Consider the following 22,246-nt stretch of genomic DNA (forward strand, 5'->3'; position numbering starts at 1 on the left):
GAATGCAGTCTGTTTATCTCTCTTCTTTCCCCAGAAATTCCTGTCACCTGGGGCTTCCTCAGCTGTCATCTTTCCTTTCAGTATAGCTCAGTGGGGCCTGCTCCAGGAAAAAAGATAAAGAACATTACTAAATGACCCTTGATTTGAGGAACTAAATGGATTATAGTTCAACCCAGGTCCTGGGGCCCTGGGAGGGCCCAGCAACTCTTTCCAGTTCTTCCCTGCCCTTTATTTCTCCTCCGTCACGTTGCCTTTTCTTCTATAACCATTTACGACAAGAAGTCAAATTTTACTTCCATTATTTATTAGATTTATCTGCTCCCCATCTTTCCAGTTCTTACTCTGACTTTTTAGAGAAGTTTAGTCTTGTGTTTTCTGAGGGGATCTGGCCTTAAAAATTCTCCCTCGTCCCACAAGACAGAACGAGCAATCTGCCAGCCTTAGACTTGAGTTTCTTTTTCAGCTGAGGGTGACAGGAGATGGAGAAAGCAGAGAGAAGGGAGTCTGTTCCCCAGGCCTCCGTGGAGAATGGCATCGAGAACCCAGGGCTGGAACTCATGGTAATTCGGTGTTGTGGACTGTGGTATGGCTTTAGCTGCTCTGTCGATTGACTCTCTGACAGGCCTGCATGGCTGATCTCATGTTTACCTGTGTTTGTAGGAAAGAGGAGATCCTGAACAAAGCAAAAAGTTAGAAGTGACGCAGAGACATCGCCTGAAGGATGGCCTGGGGTAAGGATGGTCCAGAGTCCAGCTTAGTTAGCACCCAAAAGCCTGGGGGTCGGGGAAGAGAAGTGAGTGAGATGGATCAAAGCTGCTCATTCTCAGACTGCTGAACTCACAGACAAACCAGGATCACTGCACGCTCCCAACGTGTACATGTTTGTGTTGTAGAATGAGCCGAAGCGTCAGTCCAGGACAATGACAAGCCCATTAGTGTCAGCCTAGATGACATGAAAAAAAATAGCAGCAGCAATAATAATAGTAACAATGGCTTACGTGTTTTTTTTTTTTATGGCTAACATTTATTGAGTAGTACTATTATGTGTAATTTTGTGTAATTAATTTTCATGACAGGAAAGTGCTAATTTTAATACTTTTGTCTAAATTAGAGCATTGAGACTTAGGAATGAACCTACTCATATCAATTTAAACAAAACAAAATAAATCTCTCTGAGGCCAGGCCTTGTTGTGCACGCCTTTAATCCCAGCGCTTGGGAGGCAGAGGTAGACTGATCTCTATGAGTTTGAGGCCAGCCTGGTCTACATAGCAAGTTCTAGACCAGCTAAGGCTACATAGTGGGACCTTGTCTAAAACAAAACAAAACAAACAACCCCACCTCTATCATGATCAAAGAACTTTTCTAGAATACTCATATCTAGGAGTAGAAAAAAGAAAAACAGAGGCACAGAGACAAAGAACTTTCTGTGGAGGCTAACGAGAGATGGTGAGTAGGAAGCGAAGGGCAGGGCCTGCTGAGGGAGCTGCCGTCCACAGTGTGGTGTGCGCAGGAGCCGGGGAGGGGGAGTGACAGAAGGTATTTAATGAGTTTGAACACGGGCCTAACGTCAGAGCGAATGTCAAAGTCTGGGGAAAACTGCTCAACTCCATGGAAGCTGTGTTCTGTGGCATGAAAGGCCAGGAATTGAGAAGCATGCCAAGAACAGAATCCTGGAGAGTTGGTGAAGAGAGTGTAAGCCTATGTTCCAGAGATGCTCTAGAATGAAAGACTTTTTCCCTAAAATTTAATTAGCTCAGTAACATCTTCACCTTTTAATTGTCTTATGTTCTATATTCGCTACAATTTGTTTTATACACTTTTGTATTTATTTACTTATTTTGGAAACAGTCTCTTGTAGCCCAGATTCTCCTCAATGTCATTATGAAGCTGAGGCTGGCATTGACCTGTCAGTCCTCATTTCTACTTCAGAAGTGCTAGAGTTACAGACCTGCACCATCATACTCTGGTTATCTACAAATTTTTATATAAAATATCTATATCAATTGACACATGTTTTATATTTCAATGTATTTTTGTTGTTCTCCTTTTTTTTTAACTTTTTCTGAAGACAAGGCTGGCTTTGAACTCAGAGATCTGCCTGCCTCTGTCCCCTGAGTACTGGGATTAAAAGTGTATGTCACTACACCCACCTGCTTTTCTAATTCTAAAAATATTTATTTTTATTTTATGTTTATGAATGTTTTGTCTGGAAGTGTGTATGTCCATCACATGTGTGTAGTGCCCAAGGCAGCCAGAAGAGGGCACTGGATTCCCTGAACCTCTGTGTACTAGGATTAAAATCTGTGTCCTATGGAATTGCAACTAGTGCTCTTAACAGATGAGCATCTCTCCTACCCTCTACTTATTTGTTGTACTACCTAATTACTACTCTAACAATCAACTGTATTTTTTTGTAATCCCACAACATTTCATACTTTGGTTAGCTGTTTAGCAGTCAATAGTGGAAATTTTGCTTAGAACTGTATCTGAGCGCTATGCAGGAATGTACTGATTTCTTTTGTTTGGCTTATTTTTTCTTGTTTGGCTTTGGGTCTTTTTTTCTTTTTGTTTTTTGATAGAATATTACTATGTAGTCACAGCTGGTCTGGAACTCACTTGATAAACTAGGGTGGCCTTAGATTTACAGCTGTTCTCTTACCTCAACTTCCTGAAGGCTAGGATTATATGCAGGCCGTTAAATGCATAAGAGTGGAATTTCTGCTGATAGAGTGGTGCATGTCTATCAACCCATTACTTCAGAGGCTGAGGCAGGAGGGTGAGTTCTGGTCTTAATGAGTGTGAGAACAGTCTGGGCAGTATAGTAAGATCCTCTTTCTGGAAAAAAAATATTTTTCCCCCTTTGAGCACAGTTTAGACATGGGTGTTATAGATACATTTTCTTACCTACCAAGTAAGATTAGCAGTTGGTGTACTTTTTTGTGAAGGATAAAGTAATAGACAGTTTAGTTTGTAGGGTGCATAGTCTCTGTTGCATTTACTCAACTCTACCATTTTAGCAAGAAGCCACAGATAACAATAAACAAATGGGCATGGACATGTTCTAATAAAATTTTATTTGAAAGTATGTAAATGGACCTAGCCCATCCCACCACTACAGTTGACAGTCCTTAATGTAGAAGAGCTAATACAGCAAGCTCATATCTGTAGGATTGACATATAGTGTAAGTACTCCAATGGTTGATTGACATTACCAAAGGATGCCACTGAGGAAGAGGTGCACATTGGCTTGCTGTGATCTGATACCTCAACCATCACACACAGCAGGTGTGAAGAGCCCCAAGAGCTTGCCTTCTTTAAATTATAGTATAGCTTCTTGCTTCCCACTCTGGCTTATTCTCCTCTACTTCTAAACACAACCTGCTCATTATATCTATGTAGTGGACGTGGGACTTTTAACCTCATCCTCTCGTTCCTTAATTATTCAAACAGCACCTACAGTTTTGCTTGCAAAAGAAATATATACAGGGCCCCAACCTGAAATTGGCACGGGGCATAGTCATGAGATAGAGCAGCTTTCCTGGGAAGACTCCACTGCCTATCAAAATATCTCTCTCCAAGATGGAGATGAATTCTGGAAGGAAGAAGCTGAGGGCAGGTTGTATAGGTTCTTTGTATTTGTCTGTCTATTGGGGCATTCTTATTGTTTTAGTCAGGATGACCTCATACTGCTGTTTCCTGACAGATTTTCCCCTGGATTTCCAGTCCCTACTCAGCTCTCCACATTGTTTATTAACATCTGTTTGTTTTGGAGACGTGGTTTCCTGTATAACACTATCATCCATCTCTTAAGTTCAGAACCAGCTGTGTACATAACTTTGACTATGGAAAAGTGGTTCTTCAGATGATAGGTCTGTGGTTAGGAAGACCAGGACAAAATCTCTTGCTTGTGACTTATTTCTGCTATACCAGAGCATGTCTCCTGTTTTGCAGTAGCTTTTTCCATTGGTATTTAATTGGGTGTAAAATAAGTCTTTTGAAAGACTCTGGTCCCCTGTGCTAGGCGATCCTCAAACCATAAATTGATTCTGAGTTGACTCCTGTATTTCCTTTTTTCATTTTGTCCTTCAAGCTGGAGTAGCAAAGACTCAGGCAGGGCCACACTGTCTCCTGTCACTAGAGCTGGATTCTCTGAAATGAAGAGCTCCAGGTTGTAGCAGTTACCTCAGTTAGGAGAGTTCCTTCATCTTGCAAGTGGGTTACTATGAAAATTCATGAATGTCTTTGGTGCTGGAGCTGGTGATCACTAAAGTCATGTTTAGCTAGTACTTCTGACCATGTTCACTGATTTCTTTCCCACCTATCACTCAGTGATATAGTTATCTTTAGTCCATACCCAGAAAGCCTCCCATACGAACCCTTGGAGGGAGAGGCAAGGTGTCAGTGTTCACTCATCTAGCGATTAAATGTCTCAATTAAACTTCTGGTTATCGCACAGATACTAAGGCTCAAAGTGTACCATTGTGCAATGTAAAGAGCTTGTACTGTTAGTGAGATAATGGACACAGAGCTCACGGACTCTTGCTCATGTGCTTCTATGAACTGCTTGATTAGTATAAAAGGTTGAAAAGTCTTTTCTTATTTGTTTTGGAACATTTCTCTTTATAGCCCATTGTTTTGTTTGTTTGTTTATTTATTTTCTCCAAGACAGGGTTTCTTTGTATAGCCCTGGCTGTCCTGGAACTCACTCTGTAGACCAGGCTGGCCTCGAACTCACAGAGATCCATCTGCCTCTGCCTCCCAAGTGCTGGGACTAAAGGTGTGCACCACCATCATCTGGCTCATTTGTTTTCTGTTTGATACCAGAGGCTCAGTTCTAACCTGGTGTTAGATTCCATTGTTCATGGGTTTTGCGAAAAATTTTAAGCAATTTCTGAAGCACACACTGAAATTTAGTTCCTAGGAAATGGTGGGTTTGTGGGTGAAGAGGTAATGGCAGAAACCCTAAACCTGTGGTTTCTATCTACTCTTAAACCAGTATATGGACCCTCCTATTTTGCAGTGGCTTTTCTCAATTGTTATTTAATTGGGAATAATTTCAAGCCAGCTTCACCTTGTGTATTAGGAGACAGGAGGCATATTTAAACTAGAATAACCAGAAGGAAGTTCACTCATAAAGAGGCCATTATGTGCAAATAAAGTATAATGACACATGTATGAAAATACCATAATGAAACCCAATACTAACTGGAAAAAAATTAAGGAAAGAAAAGCAAGACAAAAAGAAAAATAAAAGAGTGGCTGGAGAGATGACTCAGAGGTTAAGAGCATGTACTGCTCTTCCAGAGAACCCAAGTTCAGTTCCTAGCACCCACATCTTGTGGCTTACAACAGCCTGTGACTCCAGCTTCATGAGACCTGATGTCCTCTTCTGGCCTCTGCATGTACAACCCCCAGCCCCCCAAATACACACATAACAACAAATAGACAATCAAAGACCAAGATGGATGTTTGAAAGTGGTATGAAGTAGAGCAGAACCATGGGGAAGGATGGTATAAGTCCTAAGGTTTGAAACAGTGAACACCATCTATTTCTTGACCAGAAGGGGTATGGTGCAAGAGAACCTAGTAGGATAGTCAGATCAAAATCCCTTCCTGCTTACTTGTGGACCTCAGCCATTCTGTACTGAGATCTCTTGTGAGGTCCCATTGGCATAACTCCACTAGATAAGCCAAAGGGTTTGTAGTCCAATGGTATAGCCCTCAGACTGAACTTCCAGGCCCCAAGCAGGGTAGTGTGAGGACTGGGAGAAGCAAACAAAGACCTGGCACTCCCGGAAGTCTAGAGTTAGTCAAGTGCATGGCTTGACGAACCTTGTGAATGATGTTCCAAAGATAATGATGCCTTCAGGTCCTGACTCTGAAAACGAACTTTCTGGCTCACCATTTTCTCCACTAATGGACAATGGCAGAGTTCTTGAGATCCCAAACACCCTCTGGAGGTGATGGGCTTAGGCAATCCATGGGTGATGAGGACAGTTTCCTTCCCTTTTTGACTTCTCTGTACCTGAGGATGTACCTTACCCTGCTCAGGTAAGCCAGGGTTGGACTCCCTGTAGAAGAAAAGGGGAGAGAGATAGGGGTGAAGAAGGATGAATATAGAGCAATGGGTATGACAGGTTCAATCTCAAGTAAGGTGGGAGAGGTAATAGGGAAGGAACTCAAAACTGTGTTGACCATTTAGTTAGTGGCTGGTCCCATTCCCAGCTAAGCACCACACCTTAGCACCATAGTCACACAGGACACTTCTAGCTGGGCTCATTTTCTTTGTTGAAAGTGGAATCTTTTTGCTCATATGGGTGCAATGTGTTAAGGACACTTAGGAGTGGCAAAGGGAGGTGATCCTGGGGTCAGGTAAGGCACAGCCTGGCAAGATAAAGGAAAGCTTAGGTTCAGAACAGGCTACTCAGATTCGAGATTTACTCCTTCCAACCTCTGTGACCTTAGGACATTTACTCAACTCCCCTGGCCTTCAGGTTGCAATAACAACCTCCAGTGGTCTTAGAAAAGCCCTGTTAGTATTTGCCAAGTTCTTTGAGCTCAAAGTCATGGAAAACACTATACAAAGAATCTTGAATAGTTCTTGCTGGGCATCTTCTCTCAGACCTGTCAACACAGAGATTCTTGATGCTGGTTTGTTTTCTCTCCTATCTGCCAATGTATGCACAACTCCTAAGACTTTGTGTGATTTTAGGATGCTATGGTAGAATTGTCTCTAAGAAGGACAAGCAGAATATGGAAGCTGAGCAGCATCTGTCCTTAGGAAAAACACAAAGAGTAAGACCCTGGAGTGTTTAAGTGTCCACCACTTCTGTGGTAGGAAATTATTGAAGAGGTAGCTACTCTAGGCTGAGTAGGGCCATTCTGACCTGATGCCCAGACACAAGGTTTGAGCTGGGCTTTGGGGCCTTGCTGGAACACTATCGAATATCTGCCAGCTGAGTAATTGTCTTCATTGACTGAGAGCAAACTCTGCCTTGGGCCATCTGAGCTCTAAGAGGTGTACAAACAGAATGAAGTAATTCTCCACGTTTTAATTTTGGTTTCTCATCAGGAGGAGTCTGCAGCCTTTCATCAAGGCGAGAAGTTTCTTCGAAAGACATGCTGTTTTATTCAAGAAGATCCTTCTCGGTCTCTTGTGTTTAGGTGAGATCATGAGAATTCATGGAAGGAGAAAACACAAACATTTTCAGAAATGTTAACTTGTGTCAAGATTATTGCTGGGTAAAAAGTAGTATCACTCATAAATTAACCTATAGGCTGTTTGAGATATAGATCTTGACTGGCTGTAAGTAAGCCATAATTTATTGCCTCATATCCAGAAGGATAAGTAAAACTTAAAGATAAGCTATAGTTCAAAACTGTACTATTTGACAGGCTTAAAAGTTTAAGAATATATACATATATGTATATATTCTCTTTTTTAGTTCTGAGGTTTGACTCAGGGCACAAGTCTGTAGTCCTTATGAAAGATGCCTGTTATACACAACTTATTTACTGGTTTGTAATTAAAATCAGTGCAGCACATTATTTTTGAAAGTCAGAAAACCTTGTTTATAGTATGTTGTCAGTGACATGTGGGGTTTGATTAGATGCAGCTGGGACAGTGAGATCAAACATGGTTCTTGGAAGGGTGAATCTGGGAGCACTGAGAAAAAAGCACCCTGTGTCATTTGCTCTTAGGTGCAGCCTCCTTTACATGGCTCTGCTCAAGAGAAAAGTTTACTCATTTGACATTCCAATGTAGCAGGGGTAAAATTAAGATTCAAGAAGAGATGCCCGGTATCCAAAGAGTCTAACAGTGGATGCTGACCAAATCTAAGGGGAAGAGCAAGGACAGCAACTAACACACGGAAGGGATAAGAGAGGTGGTTCTGTTCTCCACAGAAGCTCAGCTCACACTCTTCTCCTTCTCCTTGTAGCTTACACTGCCTACTTCCTGGCAGCCTGCATCCTGAACTTCCAGAGGGCGCTGGCATTATTTGTCATCACATGCCTTGTAATCTTCATCCTGGCTTGCCACTTTCTGAAAAAATTCTTTGGTGAAAAATTAGTAAGCTGTCTGAAGCCCTTTAAAAACACCCGCCTGAGAATTTGGATGAAGTGGTAAGTGTGTCAATCAAAGAACAATGTGCAGGAGAAACTGTTCAGTGGCTTAGCCTACAGTCTCTTAGCCCCATCGATGTCGGCTGGTGATTGGGCAGAATATCAGGGTGGGGAGTGAACTGGTGAAGTAAAGCTGCTCATATCCTGGAGGCAAGGAGGCAAGGAGATCAGGAAGGCAAGGGACCTGGGACAAGGGCATGTCCCCAGTGACCAATTTCCTCCAGTTGGGCCCCACCTCCTACAGCTTCCACCACCTCCTAATTGTGCTTTGAATTGTGACTGTACCAATGAAAAAGCTCACTGACTGATGAGATGGAAGCCCTCCCTTGCTCCTTCTCCCTTTCTCTTTCTTTCTCTCCTTTTTCTTTTCTTTTTGTGGGACAAAGTCTCTAGTCCAGATGGTCTCAGAGCTCTCTATGTAGCCGAGGATGACTTTGAATTTCTGATCCTCCTGCCTCTACCTCTTGAGTGCTAGGATTACAGGCTTGTACTACCACACTCAGTTTATGGAGTGCCGGGGATTGAACCCAAGGCCTTTTGCACACTAGGCAAGCCATCTGCCAGCTGAGCATCATGGCTATCTCATTTCACATTTTAACATTTTGACAGTTCCTGAGAGGGCTCCAGGCTCTTACCTATACAAAGTGTAGAGACCACAGAGCAACCGGCCTTTGAGCCACAAAGCCCAGTCCAGTTCTTACAGCCTTGGGTCAATATTGCTGGTGTAGAGATGGGACTCTAGATCAGGGAAGAGTTTCCATCTGAAATCCCAAGAGCCTACGACAGAAGTGAGAAAGTCCATGCTTTTCTTTAATGGAGTGGTCAGAGCAGAAGCTTGCACTTACATGAAGCTACCAACCAAGTTGCTTCTTTCTTCTCTCTTTATCCTCCTCCTGTCTGGTCCTCCAGAGCCCCTCTACCTACTTTTGTTGTTCGCAACCTCTCAACCTTCCTAATACTGGGACCCTTTAATATAGTTCTTCATGCTGTGCTGACCCCCAACTACAAAAGTGATTTTTTTGTTACTTCAGACCTGTAATCTTACTACTGTTATGAGTTGTCCAATATGCCACCCCAAAGGGTCATTACCCACAGCTTGAGAACCATTATCTTAAAGTCTAGGAGCAAACTGGGTCATCAGCATAACTGAACTGGCTTCTGCAGCAGTTATAGCTAATTTAACGATTCCATGTCCACATGCATCGACTGTAGGCCACACTATGGAGAAAATTCCTCTTTTCCAATTATCCAACGAATGCACAGAAAATAGGTGTTCAATGGTGATAGTTTGGTGAAGTAACAGATAGCCATGGAAGTTTTGTAGCACTGATTTGACAGTGTGTGTGAGGAGAGGCCAGAGTGAGTTTATTCATGAAATACATTTTTGGAACTCAGAGTTTATTCACTTAGGGAGAGGTGTGTAGAAAAGAGCTGTGTATGAATTCCGCTCCAGTCCTGCAGTTCCCTTGCTGCATCGCTGTGGGGTTGTCTCAGTGGATGACGTGTTTCTTTTGGTATTGCTTTCATCTGTGATCTCCTTTCTACTTCTTTTCACTTAGATTTGAGAAAATTCCTCTATTGTCTTGTTTGGCTGTTTGTTTTTGAGAAAGGGTATGGAATGTATGGAATGAGCCAGCTTGGCTTCAAACTAACTGTGAAGCAGAGCATGACTTTAATCTCTGTTTCAGTTTTGCTTTATGTGTATGAGTATTTTGTCTGCGTGAGTGTATGTGCACCATGTGCATGCCTGGTGACCACTGTGTTCAGAAGAGGGCGTCAGATCCCTTGGGACTGGGGTTACAGATGGTTGGTGAGCCACCATGTGGGTGCTGGGAATTGAACTTGAGTCCTCTGCAAGAACAAGTGTTCTTAGCTGCTGAGCCAATTCTCTAATCCCAACATTAAAATCTTGGTCCACTTGCCTCCATTTCCTAAGGCTTGCACTACCATGACCAGCTCCTTATTTATTTTGGTAGGCTGGGAATTGGGCCATTCTAGGCAAGTGCTCTGCTAACCTATGTCCCAAGCCTCCAGTCTATGTATTGAAATATGTTTAGTGAATGTAAAGACCATACGTCCATAAATGACTTATTTAATTCTCATCCTTGGAGTGGTTAAAAATTGAGTAGCATTCCATATAGGACCAATGCATTCTCTTCTTGGGTTTTCAGTATTTTGTTTAGTCATTAGAAACACCTTCAGGGATGAATCTTTATATAGAATTTTATTGATATGGTTATATGAGAAAAGGGAAGCCATGTGATTTGTATTGTTGGATTAGGCACTTATTTCTGTAAATTGGGGGAGAGCAGAAGCTAGGGAACTATCAGATGATTCTTGAGGTCCATTTCTGTCTAATCAAGAATAAGCTGTTGAGTTATTAACTGACCCTAAGACTAAGCTGCCTATCCGAGGACTCTTGGTTGCTTGTTTGCTGAGTTGGTGACATAGCTCTGGAATTCCACCTTTAGGGTGTTCACAGGAGCCTCTGTGGTTGGCCTTATCCTGTGGCTGGCTCTCGACACAGCTCAAAGGCCAGAGCAGCTGATCTCCTTTGCAGGAATCTGTATGTTCATCCTCATCCTCTTTGCCTGTTCCAAACATCACAGCGCGGTGAGTTTGGGGTATTAAGTTGGGCATAGCAGCACACAGCCAGGGCTAAGTAGAAACTACAGAATGTATGTTTCTGGTATTCATGATAAAGACATAGAACTGAGTGACAACTCCTGGAACTTTCCTCTGACAGTTTTATTTCTAAGAGAAGTTGGAAAGTTTTTAGAGACTTTAGACCTGTCAGTTACTATTGCGGTATATATGAATCTAGACAGCACTAGAGAAAAAGAAAACATAAAGAAGGAAGGAAAGAAAGAAAACAGACTATGATGGAGAATCAGGTGGCACTGTGTAAAAATGACATTTGTGGAACGTATTTGTATTCATGTGTGATAATATCATGTAACTTATTTTAAAAATCTGTATGGACATACTTGTCTCTTTGAATAGTCACCCTATTTTTAATTATCAGTCTCCCTGTTCCCTATGCCATTGTCTTAGGGTACTATTTCAGTGATGGAACAACTTGACCAAAAGCAGCTTGGGAAGGAAAGGGTTTATTTGGCCTATTTATTCTTTCACATCACGGTTCATCACAGAAGGAAGTCAAGACAGGAACTCAAACAAGGCAGGAACCTGGAGGCAGGAGCTGATGCAGAGGCCACAGAGGGCTGCTGCTTACTGCCTTGCTCCTCATGGCTTGCTGTTTACTTTCTTAAAGAACCTAGGACCACCTGCCCAGGCATGGCACCACCCACAATGGGCTGGGCCCTCCCATGTCAATCTTTGTTTAAGAAAATGACCTACAGACTTGCCTACAGCCCAGTCTTATAGAGGCATTTTCACATTGAAGTTCCTTCCCCTTAGATGACTTTAGCTGGTGTCAGGTTGACATTCCCAAGCTAACCAGCATAGCCATGTTATCCCAGACTGACTGTTAACACCCTCACTGAGCTACATTCCCAGTATAAAGCTGAACCAGGCAATGACTGAGTAAGGTTTGGAACTCATACTGGCATATTTTCTTTTTGATCCTAGGTGTGTTGGAGGACAGTGTTTTGGGGCCTGGGCCTTCAGTTCGTCTTTGGTATTTTGGTCATCAGGACGGAACCTGGATTTAATGCATTTCAATGGTTGGGAGATCAGATCCAGGTACAGGGAATTGAATGCTTCATTCATCTGGAACCCCAGAGGATGTAGATTTGAGGGAAGCATGAGGCTTTGGGACCATGTCTTCGTGCTGGTATGGGGAATCTGGTTGGGTAAAGAGAGAAAGGAATGGGGTTCAGGTGAGAAGACAAGTGAAGGGAACTGATTTGCCGAGTCTGCCGTCTCATGACTGACTCTTGGGACACGGCCTGCCCACAGGTGGCCACATCTGAGGCAAATCACATCTTCCTCTGTGTCCTGCTTGTCCTAACTCTCATCCCTTATTCTCCCCACTTCAGATTTTTCTGGCTTATACTGTGGAAGGCTCCAGTTTTGTTTTTGGTGATGCACTGGTCCAAAATGTCTTTGCTTTTCAGGTAATTCCTATTTTGTGGGGAGGGATGACATTGTCAGTGAAAGGGTACAGGGATAAAGCAGAGGTTGATATGTGTGCTCAAGAGATCAGGTGTTCTCTAGAATTTGACCCTAGAAGGGAGTCCACTCTTTTCCCATGATCCTTACCATCATGAAATTGTTTGAAAGGCAGGTTCAAGGAGAGGCTTAGGAAATATCCTGTGGTTTAGTACTGATAGGCTTACAGGTTTGCAGTACATTTTGAGTTTATTCCTAAACTGCATTGTACCAGATATTCTGGGAATGCCCAGAGCTGGATTTAGCTGCCTACAAGAGCTTGCTTGTGGCACACACAGCACATGTAGTATAATAATCTCACCCCTTGCTGCCATTCTCATTGCAGGCCTTGCCAATCATTATCTTCTTTGGATGTGTGATGTCCATTCTCTACTACCTGGGCCTTGTGCAGTGGGTAGTTCAGAAGGTAAGTTCATGAAAGGCTCTTCAGCTTGGACCTGTCAGGGGAATGAAAGATGCTGAACCAATGAAAAGGCACCTACCTTTGAGCATCTTGATATCAAATGATTACCCAGGCCAGAGATAGGCTGGGACAGAACATAGGGAAAAGCTGGGCTGGACTGCACTTTCACACTGAGTGTGACATGCTCAGTCTACAAGTCCCAGGGCCCGAGTTCTGGCTGACCTGTTTGTGACTTGTTCTGTGACTCCGCCACACCATTTCCCTAGCTCTCAGTTTCCTTACGAGAAAAGGAAATAGGGGAGGGACTTTGCTGGACATTATCCAAGATTCCTGCTAATGTAGATGATTTAGTTGTCTGGATTCTTTTAGATTGCCTGGTTTCTGCAAATCACCATGGGTACCACTGCTGCAGAGACCTTGGCTGTGGCAGGAAACATCTTTGTGGGAATGGTAAGTACCGTGGGCCTTCTGTTTTTCTTCTCTCTCGAGAACTGAGAACTTGGCAGAAGACAAATTCAGAAAGAGGATTTTCCCTTCTTCCCTCCCCATCTCCTTCCATTCTTTCTTCTTTTTTCTTGAAAGAGAATCTCATGTAGTCCAGGCTGACCTCATACTCACTGTGTAGTTGAGGATGACCTTGAATTCCTGATCTCCCTGCCGCCATCTCCCAGGTGCTGAGAGTATACTCACACGTCACCACACAGCACAAAAGCCCATTTTTCTTATGAAAAGTCTGAGAAACGGTACTTAGCAACTGGTCCAGCTTCTTACACAGGAGTACAGGTGAAAGTCTTAGTCCAAACCTTATCCCCTTCAGGAGCTATGAAGGATGTTTGAGATGCTTTCTGGTTTCTTGGTGTGATGTCCTGTGATCCCTGTTTTCCGAGGTCTCTGAGGAGGCAATGGCTTGTCTTGCTCAAGACTAACAGGGCTCTTCTCCATAGACTTTCTTAGTGTGTCCTTCTGTGTGGAGTTGTAACAAGTCTTTCTCTGCACCATCAGCCCCAAATAACAACAAAGAGACTTATTATTAATTGTGAAAGCTTGGGCTTAGCTTAGACTTGTTTTTAACTAGCTCTTATAACTTAAATTAACCCATTTCTATTAATCTACGTTCTGTCACATGACACCCATCCTGTTTCTTCCATGTCTCCTCCTGTCTCTCTCGCATCTAGATTCCTCCTCCTTCCTCTCTCTCTGCTTGGAATTCCACCTATACATCCTGCCTAAAGTATTGGTTGTTCAGCTCTTTGTTAGACAGATCTCACCAAACACATCTTCACACAGTGTACAAATATGGTACAAACGTGAAATAAGAGTGGTGTTTGTGTGGAATAGGTGTCTTTCTCTATTGCTGTAATAAAATACCCTGAAAAAAGCATATTAAGAGAGAAATGGCTTATTTTTGACTCACAGTTTGAGAGTACAGCCATCATGTTGGGAAGGTCTTGGTGACAGGAACTTGAGGCAGCTGATTAAGTTGTATCCCATCAGGAAGCAGAGAATGATGCCTGTGCCCAGCTAGCTCTCTCTTTCATGCAATCCAGAACCCAAGCCTAGAGAATGGTACTACCCACAGTTAGAGTGGGTCTTTCCACCTCAATTAACCTAATCAAGATAACCCTCAAGGAATTTCTAGAGTCTTGTCTCCTAGAAAAGTTTATTAAATGTTGATATTCAGTATTAACAATTATAGTTTTAAATATATGCTACTGATTGACCAAATCAACATTAGGGACAATAGTTCTTCCAATAGACAAGAAGTTAACATTGGGGTCTTTTCCTCCCAAGGTCTTAGGCTGATTATCTGCTTTTGATATGTTTTCACAGTACTTCTGATTCTTCTATTATATCCCTCAAATTTTGCTAAAATATCAACAACAAATTATTTGCATTAATGGTGTTAGTGGCTAGATCCTTTTGTTGTCACTCATTAAAGTCAAATGACATCCTAGATCGAGCTAGGTAATTTCCTAGTTGAATCTTCCTAGTTAATGAACATTTTACAGACATTCCTTTAAAACGTTATTACATTTATTTAATGACTGTGTGTGTGTGTGTGTGTGTGTGTGTGTGTGTGTGTGTGTGTAAGCATTCCTGTGCCATGGCACTCATGTGGAGGTCAGAGGACAACTCGTGAAATCAAGTTCTCTCTTGTACTATGTGAGTTCTAGATATTGAACTCAGGTTCTCAGGATGAGCTTTCTTGACAGCCTGATATTGTTACTATTTCTTTATTATCTCATGAAGCGTGCTTAGATAAGTTATTTCCAGTTCATTTAATGCATGCTTTGTAGCTGTCTAGTGTGTGGTCAGCAAGTGCACTGTACTCCAGAATTCACATGGTAAACAGAATAAATGAATACTGGTTGTCTGCAGCATTTTATAACATGATATAGAAATAGGTGGAAACACAGTCAGCAAGGAGATGGTTTGGCAGGTCTGAAGCCTAAGGGCAAAGCTTTTTGTCCACTGGCTGGAAGGGCATGAATCTGATGGATCCCTTCCATGCAGATAAGCACTTCGAGATGGACTATGCTACTCCTGGTATGTGACTGGTTTTTTTGTTTTTTTGTTTGTTTGTTTGTTTGTTTTTAGACAGAGGCACCTCTGCTCATCCGTCCCTACCTTGCAGACATGACCCTCTCTGAAATACATGCAGTGATGACGGGAGGCTTTGCTACCATTGCAGGCACTGTGTTGGGAGCCTTTATATCCTTTGGGGTGAGGCACCATTCACATAATCACTCCTGTTGCACCCAAGTTGAGCCCTACAGTGGTGCTAATGCCCCATCTGGCCTTACAGATTGATGCCTCATCCTTGATTTCTGCCTCAGTGATGGCCGCCCCGTGTGCACTTGCCTTGTCCAAACTGGTATATCCAGAAGTAGAAGAGTCCAAATTCAAGAGCAAGGAGGGAATGAAACTGCCCCGTAGGTGAGTCAGGGGAATGTATAATTTGGGAGATGGTAAGGTGTGCTACCTAGAGAGGCTCTGTGGTGGTGGAGACTTCCAGTCTCCCTGAAGGAAGGACGTCATTCCATGTCTCCTTTTGCTAGCTCTGCATCTAGCTTGTCATTTTCATTTTGTTTTGATGTAACCTTCCTACCTGGCATTAACTCCTTAGACACTTCCTCCTGGTCCTTAGCATCAGACTGCCATGGCAATTACATCCAAATCACTTCAGAGTAATCTCCACTATGGAAATTACAAAGGGATCCCATCACTTCTCACACTTCAGGAGCAAGGGAGCTTCTCTTCTCTGAGGAGCTGAGGTAGCATATACTTTCTACCCAATAACCACAGGGACGAGAGGAATATCCTGGAAGCTGCGAGCAATGGCGCCACGGATGCCATAGGCCTTGTGGCTAATATCGCAGCCAACCTGGTTGCCTTCTTGGCTGTGTTGGCCTTCATCAATGCTACTCTTTCCTGGTTGGGGGAAATGGTGGATATACATGGGCTCACTTTCCAGGTAAGTCTTATTATACGTGTTGGCCACGTTTTCTGACCCACAGTAAGCTAAGAGAAAGCCCTAGCAAGAAGATAGAAGTGTAAGGAGAGGAGGGCTGAGTCTCCAGAGAGGCTCCTGGACCTGACCTTGTCTGCTCTTCTGTTCCCTGGGGTATTTCTCTTCTATCAGGTCATCTGCTCCTATGTCCTTCGGCCCATGGTTTTCATGATGGGTGTAGAGTGGGCAGACTGTCCACTAGTGGCTGAGATAGTGGGAGTCAAATTCTTCATAAATGAATTTGTGGCCTATCAACAACTGTCTCAATACAAGAACCAACGTCTCTCTGGAGTAGAAGAGTGGATCAATGGCGAGAAACAGTGGATTTCTGTAAGTGACAATCCAGAAAAATCACGAAGTGGGAGGTTTGGGCCATGGATATCTGAGGGAATGCACAGAGTTCCACACAGTTATTTCCCAGTGTCCCAGCCTAACCACAAGACAAGCAGAACCATGTGTCTCAGTAGTGAGCTTCTCTGCCCCAGGTCTGTGTGTTATTTCTCCTCTGTATTCTGGCCCAACTTTGATCTATAAGGTAACTGGAGCTTCCTTACATTGGCACAGTCCAAGGAACACATCTTTTGGATGTTCTGAAGTCCCTTTATTTACACTTTCAAATTGCTGTGAGTTGATTTTATTTATATCTGTCTTTGTGTTGCTGGGTAATTTTCTCCTTATCTTTAATAAGAACAGTGCTCTGGGCAAGGAGTCTTGTGGTATTACCATATCATGGCAGCTGTTGTAACTTAGGGGCCAGCTATTTTCTGAGGATCTTTTATGGTTCTTTAGAACACTGGAAGAATGAGTTGGTGTGCCCTGGAAAATCTATCATGGTTGTGAGACAGCAGGACTGAATTTATCTACTTGTTTTTTTCCCCCTAGGTGAAAGCTGAAATTATTACAACATTTTCACTCTGTGGATTTGCCAATCTTAGTTCCATAGGAATCACATTGGGAGGCCTGAGTGAGTTGTTCAATTCCCCCAGGTCCTCAATATGACAGACAGATCCCAACCTTTGCTCACTGCAAAGCTGAGGCTAGATAGAGAAGCTGGTGTGAAGTGGGCCTCTTAGGCCACAAGGAACTCATACAGTCAGGCTGACTGGGGTGAAGTCCTTGACAATCAAAGCTTTATTTGCCTTCGCCTTCTTACCAAGGCACAAAAAGGATTTATTTTTATTTTCCTTACAAGGGAGAAGTTACTAAAATGATATTTCTGTCTTTCCATTAAACTGCCCAAGATATATTCTGAAATTAAGCTGCTCAATAGTTTTGCTTTTTCATGAAAGCAGTATTTGTACAGGAATCAAAAAAAAAATATGAAAGGAGACAAAAAAAGCAAATAAATAGAGCAAGTGAGTAGTATACATTGCCGGGTTGAAAGCTGAGGGTCCTGGAGTACAGAGGACTTAGTATTTGAGACAGGCATTCAGATGGCCAGAGAGATTGCTGAGCGTGAGTTATGGCTGCAGGAACACCTGGAGAGGGGGAGTGGTCCAGGAGGACACAGTGGGGGAATGTCTATCAGAATCCCAAGCACTTGGAAAAGACAAGTTAGATATGGGTCTAGGAAGAAATAGAACATGAAAACAATGTGTGAAAAATGCCAGTTCTGGCAATCCTATTCTGGGGTGGAATTATTAAATTTATTTCATTGCTAGCCGATTATACAGTTAGAAGGCGAAACATTTCCTTCTGGTTTATCTTCCCACGTCTGTTAACCACCTGTCCATGTTGTTCTACTTCTGCTGCCTGGTAGCTGTGATTCTGGAGGCGGGGGTGAGGTGGATGCTGCCCTCTCTAGTCCGCTGGCTCACAGCGGTCCATCTAGCTCCAGTCTAGACTTAAGAGTGTAGATCTCAACTGGCAAACACCAGGCATGCACCTGCTTGGAGCAGCTCAGAGTCTTGCTTGACTCAGATATATCTTGAGTAGATTCCAGAACCACTGAGGTGAGGGTCAGCTATACAGTCCTCAACCCAGGAAAAGCACAAGTTATTTATCAAGACTAATGTATGCACACACCTCCTACATCAGTTTTAGAAGCACTATTCATCTGATGTGGGTTTTTTTTCCCACCTCTGTTCTTCTGAATGGGGACTCTCGGGCTACTCCTCCTTGCTATGTGGGAAAGACATCTCATTGTTCTCTTCTGTCGCCTCTAGCATCAATGATACCCCAGCGGAAGAGTGACTTGTGCAAGACTGTGGTCAGGGCCCTCTTCACGGGTGCTTGCGTTTCCTTTATCAGTGCCTGTATGGCAGGTAGGTGCCTAAACGCTGTCTCTGGTGGAGATTACAGCATCTCTCTCTGTCTCTCTCTGAGTATTCACGTAACTAACTATCCATCTCACAGACACCTAATCTACAGTGTTACCAACTCCCAACCAAACAATAAAGCACTTTGGGGACCATGTACCAAATATTCCTCCTCCATGTAATTCCTATCTCCTTCATGCAGGAATCCTCTATGTTCCCAGGGGAGCTGAAGCTGACTGTGTCTCATTCCTAAGTACAAGTTTCACCAACAGAACCTATGAGACCTACGTGTGTTGCACAGAGCTTTTCCACAGGTGGGTGAACACCATAGTTCCTGCTCCCTCCTCCTCTCTCCTCTCTTCCACGAAGGAAACTTCTGGATGTTGGGAGATGAGAGGTCTTGGGTTCAGTCCTGTGGAAGCTGTACGGAGTATATGAGACACAACATGAATGTTGGTGATGGCCTCCATCTGCATTCCTTTCTCTTGTTATCTTCAGTATTAGCCCTGCTGAATGTGACAGGTTCTGGTTAACTGTGGTGTGTGGGTGAAAGGAAGGAAGTGTGGTCCCTCTGTTATTGCGACTGAAATATAGTTCATAGGTGATGATTTTACAATAGTCCTACTTGGCAAAACTCGGAGGTTTTCTTTTTTGTTTTTTTCAGATAGAAATGAAGCAGACCATTAGACTTGGTGGCATGCCCCTTTAATCCCAGCACTCAGGAGGCAGAGGCAGGTGGATCTGTAGTTGGAGACCTTCTCTCCAGTCCCCGCCAAGCCCTGTTAGACAGCCCACTTATAAAATAAATACATAGACATTTATATTATTTAAACTGCTTGGCCATTAGCTCAGGCCTACCGTTGTCTAGCTCTTACTCTTATATTTAGCCCATTTCTATTAATCTATACTTTGCCATGTGGCTCATGGCTTACCAGTACCTTACATCTTGCTTCTCATGGCGGTGGCTTGCAATCTCTCTGCATCCCCTTCCTGTTCCCAGAATTCTCTTCTCTGCTTCTCCCACCTATACTTCCTGCCTGGCTACTGGCCAATCAGCATTTTATTTACACAGATCTCTGTGAGTTCAAGGCCAGCCTGGTCTACAAAAGTAGTTCTAGGACAGCCGGGGCTGTTACACAGAGAAACCCTGTCTCCAAAACCAAAACCAAAACAAAACAAGACCAAGAAGAGAGAAATTTAATTTTACAAGATAACCTCGATGTTCAGATAGTGTAAGATGATCTCACTCAGTACATTTTAGGATGTGAAAAGGACCTGTCATTGAGACAAAAGAACTAGTTTGGGGACACATAAAAGGAAGGTATGAGGAATTAGAATATTTGACATTGCCAAAGCTGAAGGTGTGTGCTGGTAGAGGTCTGCAGGGGACTGGGGAGAGCGTTAGAAGGCAAGGCTGAAAGATTATTGAAAGGCCTTGTATGAAAGCCTAGAGAAGTTAGATTTTGACCTGCAGGGTTCTGGACCCCGGCATAGCAACCACATGCTGTAGCAGTCTCAGCAAGAGATGATGAGGTACTTATAAGGGTTTAGGTATACTAGACCAAGCAGAATCAGTTAGGACTGGTTCTCAACTAGCCAGGAGGAGCAAGGCCCAGGGTGAGGAAGAGAAGGAGCTCCCTTTTCTGTCCTGAGCTATGTGTCCACCACAGTGAGGAGCAGGACTAGCAGAGGAGCAGGAGTAAAGGAGAAAGGCGTGGTCCCCTCCAGTCATGGATTTGTTAACTTGGAGGTTCCTGTGTGAACGCCACGTAAAAGTCACTCTCAAGTCAGGAGGGGGGCTCAGGAGAAAAACCAGAGCTGGAGTCTGCTTAGGAGGTGATGTGCATGCAAGTGATCTCCTCACTGTGGGGTATTCAGATGTTGGCTGCATAACAGGTCAAGAAATAAAGTAAAAGGAAATGAAACCAGGTGGTGGTGGTGCACACCTTTAATCCCAGCACTCGGGAGGCAGAGGCAGGCGGATCTCTATGAGTTCGAGGCCAGCCTGGGCTACAGAGTGAGATCCAGGAAAGGTTCCAAAGCTACACAGAGAAACTCTGTCTCAAAAAACCAAAAACAAATGAATCGTTAATTTTGTGTATTGTTAAAGGAGAATTTATAAACTGGATAGATCTTTAGTCTGGTCTGTATGTTCTCAGTGGATTTTCTAAAGCCATCTTCTAAGAGTCATTAGCAGCTAGAAGCTGAAAGAAATGTTTTGGGAGCTGGAGGAGATGGCTCAGCACTTAGCATGCTGCTCTTGCTGAGGACTCCAGTACTATTTCTAGCACGCACATTGGGTAGCTTCCAACCAGCTGGAACTCCAGCTTCAGAAGGATACCATGCTTAAGTCCTCCACAGGCACCTGCTCTCTCCTGCACATATCCACATCCACACGTAAACATAAAAAAAACTAACAGCTGGCTAACATATGTATGTAATGATAATAATTGAAGACAAAGAGGACATTAACTTGAGAGTGGAGGCGAGGAATGGTTTGAGGGGTGTAGCTGGGAGGGGTTGGGGAGGAAAGGGGTGGAGTGATGTAATTCTACTTCAATTGGAATAAAATGGAAATCAAAGAAATTTAAAAGAGAAATATCTTTGCCTAATTCATTTATACCAATTAAATGCAAGGAGTCTTTTGTCCTTAAGAGGAAAGTGGCCTTAGGTTATCAGCTTTTTTTTTTTTTATTAATTCAGTTCTAGATCTTTTTTTTTTGTTGTTTGTTTGTTTTTTTTTTTTTTTTCCTTTTTTTTTTTTTTGAGACAGGTTTTCTCTGTGTAGCTTTGCGCCTTTCCTGGATCTCGCTCGGTAGACCAGGCTGTCCTCGAACTCACAGAGATCCTCCTGCCTCTGTCTCTTGAGTGCTGGGATTAAAGGCATGTGCCACCACTGCCCAGCCATTTCTAGATAATTTTTAAGGCATTGATTTTGTCTCAGCTGTCTGGAACTGTTATTTCTAACTGGGCTGAGATTAGGAGCTGGCCACAGGGCAGGCACTGGACAGGGTTCTGTACCAGCATTAACTAAAACATGAGCAGCAAAATGCATTTAAGTGAATCCCATTTCATTGGTTGTGGCCAACAGACCCACCCACAGGTTTGGGGTTTTGTTCTCAGCTACTTGGTAAAACTTGTTGATATGTTGTGTTGCTTTCCTTGTGTCTGACCCCTGTGCATCTCCCTGGCTTTATCGTTTCAGTACGTCGCTGAACGGCACCAACGTGCCTTCTTTCTCGGGTCCCTGGGAAGATAAGGAGTTCAGCGCCCAGAGTCTCGCTAACTGCTGTGGCCTCTATAGCAGCCCTGTCTGTGCATGAGGCTGGGGGCAGTGGCTTTCAATGATAGTTCTTATAGAAGGGGTTTGTGTGGCCAAACATACACTGAAGCTTCCAATTCTACAAGAACCACACTAGCATCCACAAAGTGAAATTCTGGGCTCACTCTAGACCTGTGTGAAAATCAGCACCCACATTTCCCCTGTAGAGCTACACACCAGACAGGAATCTCCTCATAGGCCCTCCTGAGCCAAATTATGGTAGCAATGTAGCTAAGGGGGTTAATATCTGTGTATTATCAGATGCAGGCTCAATCCCTGGCCAGGCCCAGAATGGGGAGAATGAGGATATCAAAAGTAGATGTTTGTATTTAAATCTGAAATGGTGGCACACCCCTGTAATGTTGTAATGGTAAGCCCACAGCCAAGGAGGATTACCTCAAATTCAAGGCAAGCCTGGATTACAGTGTGAGATACTGTATCAAAAACACCAGAACCCAAGAATGTTTCATAAAAATGATATAGGACACGATGA

At 43.3% G+C, this 22,246-nt stretch overlaps 1 protein-coding gene across 2 annotated transcripts; it reads left to right on the plus strand.

Moving 5' to 3' along the window:
- The first annotated feature begins 479 nt into the window (after positions 1–479).
- On the plus strand, positions 480–22,005 carry Slc28a2 (solute carrier family 28 member 2). Of its 2 annotated transcripts, none has more exons than XM_036185648.1 (19): positions 480–560; positions 661–731; positions 1,865–1,876; positions 6,156–6,164; positions 7,074–7,165; positions 7,942–8,125; positions 10,597–10,738; positions 11,717–11,830; positions 12,127–12,204; positions 12,585–12,665; positions 13,032–13,112; positions 15,261–15,386; positions 15,469–15,599; positions 15,969–16,137; positions 16,306–16,503; positions 17,056–17,137; positions 18,339–18,437; positions 18,634–18,745; positions 21,637–22,005. In XM_036185648.1, the coding sequence occupies exons 1-19, from the start codon at positions 480–482 to the stop codon at positions 21,752–21,754; spliced, it is 1,980 nt and encodes a 659-aa protein (XP_036041541.1). In that variant the 3' UTR covers positions 21,755–22,005. The 2 variants fall into 2 exon arrangements, with proteins under 2 accessions (XP_036041541.1, XP_036041542.1); XM_036185649.1 differs by lacking the exons at positions 1,865–1,876; positions 6,156–6,164 and adding exons at positions 1,913–1,940; positions 4,215–4,217 and having other exon boundaries at positions 7,087–7,165.
- Positions 22,006–22,246: the final 241 nt, after the last annotated feature.

Source organism: Onychomys torridus, chromosome 4, assembly GCF_903995425.1.
Source record: "Onychomys torridus chromosome 4, mOncTor1.1, whole genome shotgun sequence".
Lineage (NCBI taxonomy): Eukaryota > Metazoa > Chordata > Mammalia > Rodentia > Cricetidae > Onychomys > Onychomys torridus.